The sequence below is a fragment of the Notolepis coatsorum genome (assembly GCF_963971535.1).
Source record: "Notolepis coatsorum genome assembly, chromosome: 1".
Classification (NCBI taxonomy): domain Eukaryota; kingdom Metazoa; phylum Chordata; class Actinopteri; order Aulopiformes; family Paralepididae; genus Notolepis; species Notolepis coatsorum.
In genome coordinates this window covers 181219785-181233945 of record NC_140165.1, presented here as the reverse complement: position 1 = coordinate 181233945, position 14161 = coordinate 181219785, and the positions used below count along the sequence as shown (strand labels likewise).

The following is a 14161-nucleotide window of genomic DNA, read 5'->3' as shown; positions in this document are numbered from 1 at the left end:
TATGTCTATAGTTGTGAAAATGTTTACCAGGTTGAGACGTTTTTTTCCTAGACGTTTACAGAAAGGTAAAGAAACAATATAGGTTGTATTTTATGGCAATACTGTATAGGTTTGTTCGACCTGTGAAATATAAACACGACATTCCAGTAATGCTTGACATCATTATTTCATTTTTTTTTGTTCCTTCCTTTGTCCGTGACTGGTGTGAGCTGGGTAGTGTAGTTTTATGAAAATTAGATGTCTGTCGAAAGCCCTGGGTCCCCTCTTTCTCTGGACTACAACAATTTCATCAGTGCTTCTTGTTCACGCATTTAAATAAAAAGTTTTCCAATGCAATGCACAGTTTTTTTTAAAGCTAATATTTCGCTAATAACACTTCAAATCATAAAAAAACATAGTGCTGAATATATACACTTTGACTGCTGTTTTGAAGGGTTAGGGTCTTAACTCTTGAAAAAGAGTTACATTTGAAAAAGAAATGCAACATTGCTTCATATGGACTGTATTGATCCATTTGTGCAACATTAAATAAATCTCTGGGCTTAAGGATGAATTACATGTATCTGGGCTTATTGTGAACCCAAAACAAAAGACAACAAACCTAGTCATTATGGTACAGTATCCAAAAGAGAAATATTTATAATCTGAAACTGATACTGAGGATCTAGTGTATCTAGTGAATCCTGGGAGCAAATCTTGATTCCAGCACCAACATTACTTCAACCTCAAGTTCTCAAAGAGAAGCACTGGATTTATATTCTATTACTCCAAACCAGAATACAGTGGTATTAGATCATGTGTGTGGTACCTGTATGCCTCCTTGAGTCTCTCCAGGGCCAGGATGAGGAGCTTGGTGTCGTGCTTGTAGGAGAGCGGGGGGAAGGGGATGGGAGAGAAGCGTCTGCTCTCCAGCCAGTGCACCGTGGTGGTATAGATGGCCACCGCCTCCTCGGCTGTGATGTAAGGACCGTCCTGTAGAGAAAAACAAATGCACAGCAATTTTAACTTCAGGTTATGTATCACTCCAAATCTATATATCTGTCTCAGTATTCCAGCTAATAGACATATCCCAACTGCCATATTCCGGTTTCTCATAGTCTGGAATGCAAGCTTATCCTTGTGGATATTGTGAAAGGGATATGGTGTTTAAAAGTGCTGCCTTCAAGACGGAATACTCCAGTACTCCTAATAGATACATGTAATATTGCACGTAAAGACACTTGGTGCGCGTTACCTTCAGGTAGTTGTGCTGTCTCTCCTGTTCGGCCTTCAGGTACAGACGGGTCAGTCTTCCCAGGTTCTTCTTGCACACAGTCTTGTCCACGGTGGCTCCGCGACGGATGCGCTCACGGTTGTAGTGGGCCGTGTTGGTCCACCAGTCAGCCTTAGCCTTCACGTAGCGCAGGATCATATTCTCAATGGGCGTGGGCAGGCCCGGTACCTGGGAAGTGTGAGAAAAGGCTTTAGAATCAGGACTAGGGGTGTAACAATGCATCGATCCTAAGGTCGAATCGCATCGAATTGTGGTCAAATTAATATTGAATCGTTGCCTGAAGAATCGTAATCAAATCAAAGTGGGATCAAATATTTACACCCCTATTATTGACCTATAGTCCATTCATGCTGAGTGAATCAGTTCCCCCAGCCACATTTGCGTATCATTTTTTTGGGGGGGAATTAACTGATTGAAAATGTATAGAATCGAATCGTGGTCAAATGAAGAGATTTCATGATGCATTGAATAGTTTCCTGAAGAATCGTATTCGAATCGTTGTGGGGTCAAATATTTACACCCCTAATCAAGACATCGGTTCTGACTATTCCACTATTCCAAACGCTGGTCTTAAAAAGGGGCATTTCAGCAATAATATATCTAAATACATCTATATTGCAATTGATTTTACAAGGTATGTACAGGTTTCAACAAGTTAAATGCAAGACTATTTAATACCACTTAGACTATAAATCTTGAATACCAATTTCATGACCATAATAGCAAAAAGAAAACACAGAACTGGCGGCTGCATTTGCGCACCAATTGTAATTATCACGTGTTCCATACAAGCTCTCACCAGACGCACTAAGCTCCCGGTAGCCCCGCAAAAATCTTGAGACTTGAATACAAAAACATTTCATATACCGGTATTTAATATTATTTAATCTCCTGACAGCCAGGCTGCCCCCCAAAATGGGGACTTGGAATTTTGAATTAAGTTCCGGACTCAAAAAACGGTCTGCGCGTGCATTCAGTTAGTGGTTAAAGTAAGGTTGCTTTCGTTCGGTACACAGCGCATACTGAACCGAAGGTCCCGTACTGAAAGGGTTTGGTTTGACATTCAAAACATGCATGAAGCAACTTATTCTACTCAGTAGAACCACCTCATGGTAAAGTGGACTAATGTACTACATTAACTCCTGACCTTCCAGGGGATGTTGGCCTTCCAGCACCTCCAGGACTCGCTGAGGTGCTGCAGGATGGTCCTGGCCTTGTTCTGCTTGATGCCCTCGGGCATCATGTCCAGGATGTCGTGCATCACTGCCGCACGCAGCTCCAGGTCAAAGTGGGACTCCACACGCTGCTTGGTCACAGTCTTAGCCACGCCCTTGGAGTGACGCCCTGTTGGGTGGAGCCAATGAAATGCAGCTGCTTATAATAGTGAACTTCCTGCTAACGCAGTAAGCAAAATTACTACTAACACACTACTCTTAAGTCATGCTACATAATACTTTTTTAAAGCATGCAGTTTGCTAATTGGCCAATTGTGTGTGTAGATAGATATATAATGAATCAAATTAACTGATGGGACTATGGAATAAGCGGCGCGCCGGTCTAAACAACATTGCATGCGTGCACGAGGAAGGATAATAATTATGATTACGTGTTTATTGAATTACACAAAAACGCAGTTTTCGCGTCTTTTCCCTGGAATGACTCAGAAGCACCCAAACTATATTCATATTCAAAACGGTATAAAATGGAAATGTACGGATGAAAAAATTATAATAATAATCTGTTTTTTTGCACGTTGGACCAGAAGCAAGTCACTGAGACTCGACGGCGTTATTAGACCCATAGCTATACTATAAAATATAGATTTAGCTCTACAAACTACAACTACGTTTACGTGGGTTTAATGGACGGCAAGGAAGGGGTCACTTCCCGGAAGGGGCGTGGCACTCAATGTGTTAATGTCGGTAAAGTGGGATTGTAATGATCGTGCAGTTTTATTTTGCACATAATCTCATGCACAAAAATATGTTTAAATAATGGTATTGATTGCATTGCTTCAATGCTATAGACTAGAGCAGGGGTCGGCAACATGTGGCTCCCTGGCCCCCAAAAAAAATCATTTTGGAGATCGATGTCATACTGTGACACTGAAATGAAAAAATATTTCATCAACTAAAATATTTAGTCAACAAAAATATTTCATCAACTAAAATATACAGTACGTCACACCCCGCGCCTCTCCCTGCCCTCTGCAAGTGGCTAATATTGAGTTTCCGACCCCCCAGTAAGCTAACCATGGATAAATCCAAAAATAGGAAAGTCTGAGGAAAATAGCGGGTTTAATTCAGCGTGGACAGATAAATTTGCTTTCACGACTAACGATGCAGGCTTACCTGTATGCCTGATATGTGGTGCGAAATTTGCGAACGAAAAATTTACTTTTTATTTTATAGTTTATAGTTAGTTAGTTATTTTATAGTTCAGGGTTTTATTTTCAAAGTAGGTCTACAGATGCCAGTGTTTTTTCTCCTTTTCTGTGTTTAATTTCAAAGTAGGTCTACACATACATGGTAGTCGTTTTTCAAAGTAGACTACTTTTTATTTTATAAATGTTCCACAAATAAGGGAAGGACTCAAATATACCTGAATAGTTCAGGGTTTTATTTCAAGGTCGGTCTACAGACACCAGTGTTTTGTTTCCTCTTCTGTGTTTTATTTAAAAATAGGTCTACACAGCCAGTATTTTTTCTCCTCTTGATAAGAGTTTGAGGTTTTCCTTTGTTATAACAGGTAAAAATAGCAATAAAAAGTCAAATTTTCTTTGTTGCTTTATAATCCCATTAATGCAACAAACTGTGTGCTATAGTATAAAGTATAGTATAATAAATCGCAAATTACTTTGGGTATGCAATTGTCAGGTGTTCTATGCTAAATGTGGGGTATGCTTGGGGATATATAAAACGTTATATACAGTTATCTTCATAAAGGGTAAATAGGTTGTGCGGCTCCCTGAGCATTTTATTTTGTGGGATGGGGGAAAAGTGGCTCTTTTGATAGTAAAGGTTGCTGACCCCTGGACTAGAGTATCAAAACAATGTTATCATATTTAAACCATAGTCCAAAATCATCCAAAATTTAACAAAGCCTCCGACTGGACCACTCAGCACATGCAACGCACATAACTCAGTAGGCCGAAAAAAGTATTGTGTTGGTATTGAATCCTAGGTAACGGTATCGACACCGGTATTTGAACATTTTCAAATGATACCCAGCCTAGGAACAGCGAGCTCATATTTTTTTTTATATCCACCTTTTCTCCTTATTTTTCTCCCATCCCAATTTCGCCTCGCCAATTCTCCCTTGAATTCTCCCCTCCCCTGTCTCGAACATTGCTAGACTATGCCTCCCACTGGTCGGATGCAGTGAGGACAAAGCCTTGCATGACGTGTCTCCTCCGGTACACGAGGAGGCAGCTGTCGCATCTTTTCACCTGTACAGCGCAATCTCTGTGGCGAGGAGCAACGCGTGGGAGGCTCACGCTGCCCCCGATGCTTCCTGATTCTGCTGTACAGGCGCACCAACCGACCTGTAGGAGTCACTGTCCACAACGTCCAATCCCCACCCACCAGATTTCCCACCCCTAACACTGCCAATTGTGTTGTATGAACGACCAGCCAAGCTGGTAGCAACGCCGAGAGCTGGGCTCGAACCCAGCATCTCCTGCGTTAGTGGCGAGCGCCTTGCCCACTGCGCCACTTAGCCGCCAACAGCGAGCTCATCTGAACAAATCTTTTGTCTCTAGAGAATAACATCAGTAAAAAGACACCTCAAAGTACTGAATAATCTGCCATAACAATGTCTGAATGATGAGGGTTCCACTGCAAATGCAGCCAGAAAAACAACAACATTCAGTTCAGTTTACCTCCAGTTCTTACGCACAGGCAAGCAGACCAATGCAAGTGCGCCTTTGTAGCAGGACAGTGTTTCTGTTGAGGTTTTTACTGAATACTGTGATACGTGTTTCTTATTATGTACTTTCATGCGTAGAATTTCCTCAATTTTAATATAATGACAATTCTTCAACACGTAACATGATTTGTAGGCCAGGGACCTGCAATACACCATAATGCCTCGTTTCAAAACACTTTTTTTTTTTTTTTTTACGTCTACAGTTTAGAGCCTTGGGATATGTGCAAAATACATTTGCATTGTTTTTTGGTTAAGTGCCGCTTTAATGATGGTCCAAGGCTCCACCTTAGGTCAATGCCATCACCAGCCACAGTTTAGTACACTGTTTGATACTAGGGGGGGGGGGGGGGGGGGGGGTGGCCCAAGCAGAGCCTAAAGACATGGAATAAGTTTCAGCTTTTGCAGCTCTTCCTGCTGCAGGCCATTATGACATGGCCTTTTCTAACATTCTAATTGTATTGTTGCAAATGAGATGGAAAACAAAAGGAGTAAGGTTGACCTTCAAACTGCCTGGCCAGCAGGTTGCCCAGCCACCTCTCCAGCAGCGGCGTGATGCCCCTCATAAAGAACAGCCACACCCTCCAGCCCGGTGCCCAGAAGCCACAGCCTGGACCCTTGCCCACTGGACCCTGGTCAACAAACACACATATACAACTATAAGAACCTATGGTGTAGAGAGATGGGTTAAAAACATTTTATTCACTTATTTTACAGTCTACTGTACTCACGGTATTGAAGCGGTAGTAGATGAGGTGCTTGAGGTCCTTGCACATGCGGATCTGTCTCATCAGCTTGTACTTGTAGCGGTACATGCCCGTCAGCTGGCCCACATGGGCGAAAATATACTGCAGCCCATCAGACAACTATAACATGAAAAAGGTTAACGTTTGTTTATTTAAAAACAGGCTGTAAAACAACTGCAAATGAGTATTATACCAAAAATGTCACCCCCAAAATATACATAATTCTAGCCAAAACCAACTGGTCATTTGAAGACGTCTGCAGCTGCTGACCTGGAAAGCGTCGACGTTGCCCAGTCTGTACTGCACATGGCTGTCCACCACCAGCTTGCTCAGACGCAAGACCTCTCTGCACAGATGGAAGGCGTTACCGAATCTGGACTTCTTACGCTCCTGGAGGATGGGAGCACACGTAGACAGAGCTGCATTAACATCATCTAGAATAGTACACTCTGCTGGAAAACCGCTTCACACATTCTCTCGGTAACGGGAAAAGATACTATTCGTTTCTTTCCACAATGAGATACCAAACATTAGAAAAATGTGACACTTTGTTTGTTTGCCACAAAATGGTTTCTGGCATGAATGTAAAACTACTGACGGATACTGAAGTTCTTAATCTTAAAAAGGATAATTCTGGTTATTCTCAACATGGATCCTAAGATCCTATTGGACAGCCCATGTATTTGCGGTTTTAAAATCAATCCAAATCACATGAGTGTGAATGTGATATATCACCAGATGATATAAGAATGGGGTTGAGGTTGAAATTTAGTCATTATATTGAATTCTTGCTGGACCCTGACGTGTATATGTAATGTTACACTATGTTAGCTACATATCACAGCCAGTAATAAGATTAACTTAAGATCCTCTATGGTGATGGTATCTCATGCAATTTTATTTTACATACACACACTTAAACATTAAACAGGGACCACTTATTCATCGAACAGTCACGTTGAAGTTGTTGAAATGGTCCAACTTGTCAGTCTGCTTTCTGGATGCTGGAAATCTTGATTCAAAAGGTGAATTAAGTTATTTCCACTGAGTCACATTTGATTCAACATGTCAGCCTCCAGAAAGCAGACAGTCGGTTGGCCCTGGAGCTCGTACCTTGGTGGTGAGCGTCTTGACAGGCTTGAGGTTGAAGTTGTAGTCCAGATGCAGGTAGTTGAGGTTCTTACGGTGGATGAGCAGGTTGAGCATGTTGTAACCCTGACGACACACCTGCAGCCCTACCTCCACCCAGTCCAGCTTGGTGGACTGGAAGAACTTAGTGGCCTTAAAGGAGCGGAAAAGGTACCTGGAAAACCAATAAGAGTTTATCATTAAGTTATTAAAACCAATAAAAGGCAAGAGAGAGTTCATCAAACATGTTTCATTAAATTATTAAAAACAATAAGAGACCATATATAGTTCATCAATCATGTTGCATTGAGATATTACGAAAAGGTTGTAATAGCCAGAGCGAAGTATAATAGCAATAATAATAAAAATGCAAAATCAGAATTCCTGCTCTTTGCAAATAATGGCACCATCCTCAAATAACCTCACTGTGTATTTGGTCTATTGCTGGCCATTAGTACTGGAGAGGTCAAGGACTACATTTACAGATTTCTGGTGACTTTGAAAGGTGGCTTTATGTGATATTTTCTGTCTTTAAAAGGGTGTCTTTAAAACCATTAGCTCAGATAAAAAGAAAGAGATGAAGCTAAACATTAAAGCCAAAGTACGGGTCATCAATAGAGGACGTCAAGAGATGCAAAAAAGATAATAATAAAAAAAAAAAAAAAAAGCATCTCACCTCTTCTTCTGGGCCTTGGGTGGTCTGTGTTTGAGAGCGTTGAGCACATAGTACTTGAGCAGTTTCTGGTAAGACACCCGCACCTTCACCGGTTGGCCTGCGGGGCAATGTTCACGATACCTGTGGGGAGAAACAAACACAAAATGCAGGTGTTTCTTTTGTAGGTGCATTTTCAGCAGGTGATCGCGTAGAGGTCAGGAGATTCCTGCAACGAGTGTTTAAGTCAAGTCAAGTGTTCCTTTATTGATCCCGTTGGGGAAATTCAGGTTATTTAACCTTTATTTACCCAGGCAAGCAAGTAAGAACAAATTCTGATTTTATTTATTGTCAAAAGTATGCATAATGTTGTGTTAATTCCACAACAAGAGATATGTAATGTTAATTACCTGAAATTATTCCGTTTTTGGGGGGGGGGGGGGGGGGAAACCCTGCATATATCGGTATCGGTTGATATCGGTAACGGAAATTAAGAGTTGGACAATATCGGTACATCGGTATCGGTAAAAAAGCCAATATCGAACATCCCTAATTTATAGGCAAATTTTCTGAAAATATGGCTAGGGTTTAAGAGATTAAGGCCATGGTTACACTTACAACGTATCATTTTCGAATTATTTCGTTTGCATGTCCAAGTTAAAGGGCAACGCCGTTTTGGCAGGAAAACGCGTTTTCCTAGCAACAACGCTCAAAGGGTGTTTTTGTTTTGAGAACTCCGACAACAGTGCCATGTAATTTGCGCAAGCCAGATACGGAGTCGTTCATGCCCAACGCCCATGCGCAGTAGACACAGACGCCAAATTCTCCCCTGGCTGGACCTCGACTCAGTCCATTAGTCCAAACATCAGAACTATTTCTGGGAGTCACTTGCAATATCGCGCTATAATTAATATAATTTGCTGTCTCCCGACACCAACCGGCCATATGGGGAGGCTATACAGGATATCAGCTGCGTCCTCCTCAGATTGCTTATTCATGTGCTTTATAACGGAGCAGATGGATAACCATTTGACTCCATCCTCCCAGACACCGTCACTACAACAGTCTGCATCCCCTTCACAATTGTTTGTATTGAGCCGTATTGTACCCATTCTGCAATCCGTTAAATAACGTTTTTCATCCATTTATTCTACTAGCGTTAACGTTACTACGTTAATGTACGATAGCCTCAATGCTAACTATATAAATGGAAAATGCCATTCACATTAGCATGTAACTAACAACATCAGAGATCTTTTTGTGAGACTAAACTCTCCGCTCTTGGTGGTAAATTGTGTTGATGTTGGTTGTTTCATCAACAAATGAGGCAGAACAGTGAATGTATCCTTTTTTGTTTATTGCACTTTTATTGCACTTTGTTTCTTGCTGAAAAATAAATGCTATGTTGCTAAATAGCTCACGCGAGGTATTTGAAGATGGTGGGTTTCTGATTTTGAGCAGGAAGTGTAGTGACGCGTTCAACCTTTCTGATTGGTTGAAAATAGCCTTCATGTTTGAACTACATCGCCACCTACTGCTTTGGCATTGTACTACATGTATATACATCACTCGGTGCTCACGAGACAAAACGACATCTAACTTGCCTGCCAATACACCGCGTTCTGAAAAGCAAAATGAAACGAAATAGTTTTGGCTATAATGTAACCGCAGCCTAAGGATGTCGGTACAAGTTGCTCACCAGTTCTTGATGAGGGGGATGTCGATGGCGCGCCTGGTCCGGCCGGAACGCAGGTTGAAGGGGCGTGGCGCCCAGAGCAGAGCGATGCCATTGGCTGTGTGGTCTGTGTAGAGGGGCGTTTCCTTCAGGAATGGCTCTACGAACTCTGGCAGCTCAAATTCCTCATCATCCTCAGGCAACGGTTCCTGACTCTGTGAGCCAGGGCACAAGATTGGAACAAATAATGAAGTCTCTTTTAAAAACAGGTCATATGATTCTTTCAACCAATTATCTAGTATCGTAATGATTGATTCTGACCATTGTCAGAAATCTATAATGATATTTTATGGATTTTAATGACATTATATAAACAATTTTGGGAGGTTTTAATGTAAGTGATGTGCTAATTTTATGCCCGTCTATAATTATGCCAGTTATGCTGAATTTATGCTAGTCTATTTTAGGTCTACATTACTGCTGTGAAGCACTTTGGGCTGCAATTATTGTATGAAAGGTGCTATACAAATAAAGTGTATTATTAATAAATTGGATCAACATTTTCTTTTATGGCTGTGCAATTGGCTGCAGCTCTCCCCGTTGTACATTTAACCTTCCTGCACCCCACCAATACACTGCACACATTTACCCCCGTGAGACGTTTTCTGTCCCAAAGGGACTTACATGTCATGTGATTTTTATATATCTTTTTATGAATATTATTATTATAATTTTTTTTATCTCTTTATTAACTTCAGTCCTCAACATATATTATCAAATATTCATTCATTTTCAGGATTTTAACCCCTTAAATACCAGTTGTGTGATTGAAGCGTGGCTTATTTTCAAGACAAAAAACACTAAGGGTTAATTATTTTCCATCCCATAAATGCTAATGTAATTTTTTTTTGGGGTGGGATTATGAGCGCCTGGAGTGTCGAAGATACATAAAAATGTTTTGTGCAGTACAAAACACTGCACACCTTTACCGCTTTGGTCAAAAAACATCCCTATTGACTCCCATGTTAAACACGTTTTTTGAAAACGACGCCATTGCAGATAATTCTCATCTAGGCCCCTTTATGGGCATTTACATATGCATGATTACTAATTTTTTTCAAGATGGGCGCATTGCATAATTTATTTCCGGTGGCCACAGCTTGTGTGTTTACTGCTTATATCCTGCAATGCCGTTCAAAAAAATGTTTTATCTAAAATGATTTGAGAATGTTTTAGCCTCAGTTAAACCTTGCGACGACTGAGCTGTGTTCTGAGCTGTGTTCTGGTCATGTGACACTACACATATTTAATTGAGACCCTTTATTATTTGAATTTTGCTGGAAATACATTGATACATCGTTCAGTAACATTTTCAGAGCCTTATAACAAAAACATTGTGACCAGTGGGATTAATCAACAAATTCTATTCTTTATTTTTCTATTTCATTTTAACATTGCACATGTTAAAAAGAAATGGGATGAGGTACAATTTTAGGTACAATTTACAGTAAGGTGTACGAGTTGTAGTGCAATCCTTCATCCATAAATATACTCAAAATGTGAGTATTACCAAGTCAACTTGTGTTCTTAAAACAATGACAATAAACAGTTTTATTAGGTTGAAATAATGTGGTTGTGTACTTATTTTTCTGTTAACTTATTATGGATTGAAAACTGAAAACCTTAATGCACAGTAACTGAACTTAATCTTTTTAAGTTCTGGTAACTTATTGTTTTTTTTTTTTTTTACAGTGTAGTCTTGCGATCAATCGAAACTTCTTTACACATTATACCTCACATTCACCCATTCATTCACATTGTGGTGTTCTCCATTAGGCCTGTAGGTAGAGCTACGACACAGCATTGATTGATTGAAAACTTTATTAACAGATTGCAGAATGGGTACAGTACAGCTCAATACATACAATTGTTAAGGGGATGCAGACCAGAGAAAGACTTTCGTCTTGTTTAACGTACAGTACACACATGTACAGTACACACACCGATGGTGGAGGCAGCCCACGTGGCATTTTGGATGTGTCCAAAAATGAATGGGCAAATGTGAGTGAAATGGTCGCACTGTATGCAGCTGTTTGTCTGCATTGCATCCCCCCCCCCCCCCCCCCCCCCCCAACTCAGATTTAGGGTTGATACAACCATCATAATAATATTGTTAATAATAACAATAATGATGTAATAATGTAAAAATTATAAAAAATACCTGATTATGAGAAAAAGAATTACGATGCATGGAATATTGTTGATATGGCACACTAGTTACAACTATATTTCAAACTGGCACTTCATGTCAAAAAGGTTGCTGACCCCTGGCCTAGAGTGTTATCCTCTAAGTGAAATACATATGAAAACAGCAGTGAACAACAGGAAACAACTACCGGTATATACAAAATATATCCTATGGGGAACAATAGGCTAGGCTAAGCAAATGGCTGTAACATGCGCGATTTGCGTCTCGAACATAGAAATGTGCCTCTGAAAGTTTCAGCACCATGCACCATAGTGCCGTTAGTGCTTGAGGGATTTATATTTATTACTGGACTGTGCAGCTTCTAGTAGAGCCTTCTGACCAAGAGCATATTTATAAAAAGCTGCACATAAGTTTTGACTTGTATTTCTCTCTTCACAAGCTCCACACTGCATCTATTTCTCTGGTCCGTCCACACGCCGGTCATGAGGGAGAACAACATCTCTACGAACGCATTCGTGACCGGGACGCTCAGGAAGAATGAAGCCAGCTGGGTCAGGTTGGGGGTCTGGATGTCCTTCAACAGCAGCCCCCACTTCACTCCAACAGTCGCCTCCATCTCCACCACTTCCTTCTGACGTGGAACGATTAAACAAAACTCCTTGACAGCGCATCCATGTCTAACAATAAGGGCTTCAGCTTAGGGCTGGGCGATATGACGATATTATATAAATATCGGGTACAGTTCATTAACTATACACTTTTTTAACGTATCGTGGATATCGTGATGTTTTGCCCAAGAGGATTGTGTCGCGTCAATCTGGTCCACCCCGTTCAAACTTTTGAACAACGCCGCTCCCACACACGCACTACTGCATCAAAGTTAGTACTTATGATTAACAAAGGCATTCGTTTTGTGGCATCAACATTATATAGTTACACGTTATATAGTTACACATCAGCGTATTTACCCAAACATAGCAACGTCCGATGACGACATAGATAGCAAGCGTTACTGTTCATATCTCAGTCCGTGCCGAGTTGTGCGTGCCCATTCTGCGGTCTGTTAATAAAGTTTTCAATCAGACAGATGTATGGAAAGGCTTTTATTATAACATTTGTTGCAGTAAAATCATTATGCCTCGCTGTCATGCTGCGGTGCGCTAGTTATCACTCGTCGGCTGCGGTGAGCTGTTGTTGTTGTCGTTGAGCTGAGCTCTCGTTAAAATCAAGGAGGGCATTCAGGAAGTAAAAAAAGAATAGCGCTGCTTGCCGATTGGTGCTAAGAACAGCAGGGCGGGTACAAGCGGTGTGACGTAATTGGCAGACTCGACTGTCAATCAAAATTATTCCGTTGCCGGCTGAATGATTGAATGAATGAACGTTATTAACGATTGCAGAATGGGTACAATACAGTACAGCTCAATACAACAACAGTGGACTGACTGGAGGATGAAGACCAGAAAAAGACTTTCGGCTTTTTTACATAAGGGTCCTCCATTTTCAATTCATCAAAACATTTAGAGACATACAAATATACAGTAGTTTCATAAAAATGCTAAAATCCTATTGATTGATTGATTGATTGATTTAAAACTTTATTAACAGATTGCAGAATGGGTACAGTACAGCTCAATACATACAATTGTTAAGGGGATGCAGACCAGCGAAAGACTTTCGTCTTGTTTACATCAGGGTCCCCCATTTTCAATTCATCATATTTCATATCTAAATTATATAATATCTCATTGCTAAATATATGCAATATATAATCTAATAATCCAATAATCTAAATCTAATATATAATATAAAAATGCTAAATGCATGGGTATTTTATTTTGTCTTTAATGTTAGCTTGCAAACTCAAATACTGTCTTGGTAAGCCTCATAATGAATTGTTTGGGGAAAAAAAGAAAAACATCGTGATGCGTATCGTGTATCGCCGAAAGGTCAGAAAATATCGTGATATCATATTTAGGCCATATCGCCCAGCCCTACTTCAGCTGTAGCGCACAGGTCAGTGAAGCTGACGTTTCTCTTTAGAGACATGACAGAAAGAGCCTTCAGATCATTCTCATTGGAGAAATCGAACCACTTCTCGAGGTAGACGATGGCAGACCTGTAGAACGATGTGAAGTCTGCTCTTGTCTTTGTCGCTCTCGCATCTGGGAAGTGGCGGAGAAGGACACTGGCCTCTGTTCCAAAGAAGGAATCCGTGACCCTTTGCTGGAGTTTCCCACACAGGGTAGAGAGGATGGGGTAGACCTCGCATACAGTCACGTCATCCCCCAATAACCTATAAACAATAGCAGCTTGCATATATAGTACCTAGCCATAGCCATGAAGTGCTTCGAGAAGCTAGTAAAGGGCTACATCTGCTCCTCCCTCCCCATCAACATGGACCCCCTGCAATTTGCATACCGCCCCAACAGGTCCACGGAGGACGCCATATCCCATGTGCTGCACACAGCAGCATCACACCTGGACAAGAGGCAGGGGAACTATGTGAGAATGCTATTCATAGACTACAGCTCGGCATTCAATACCATAGTCCCCT

The 14161-nt window shown here is 40.9% G+C and overlaps 1 protein-coding gene across 1 annotated transcript in view; it reads right to left on the bottom strand.

Annotated features, from left to right (window-relative positions):
* prpf8 (pre-mRNA processing factor 8) overlaps positions 1-14161 on the bottom strand; it is a 147858-nt gene that overhangs the window by 84879 nt on the left and 48818 nt on the right. The window contains exons 9-17 of the mRNA XM_084328371.1: positions 9423-9613; positions 7748-7867; positions 7057-7246; positions 6214-6333; positions 5929-6063; positions 5700-5829; positions 2421-2617; positions 1235-1441; positions 809-972 (exon numbers count right to left, since the gene is read on the bottom strand). Coding sequence (XP_084184497.1) covers positions 809-972; positions 1235-1441; positions 2421-2617; positions 5700-5829; positions 5929-6063; positions 6214-6333; positions 7057-7246; positions 7748-7867; positions 9423-9613 — 1454 coding nt within the window. The remainder of the gene's footprint in view (positions 1-808; positions 973-1234; positions 1442-2420; positions 2618-5699; positions 5830-5928; positions 6064-6213; positions 6334-7056; positions 7247-7747; positions 7868-9422; positions 9614-14161) is intronic.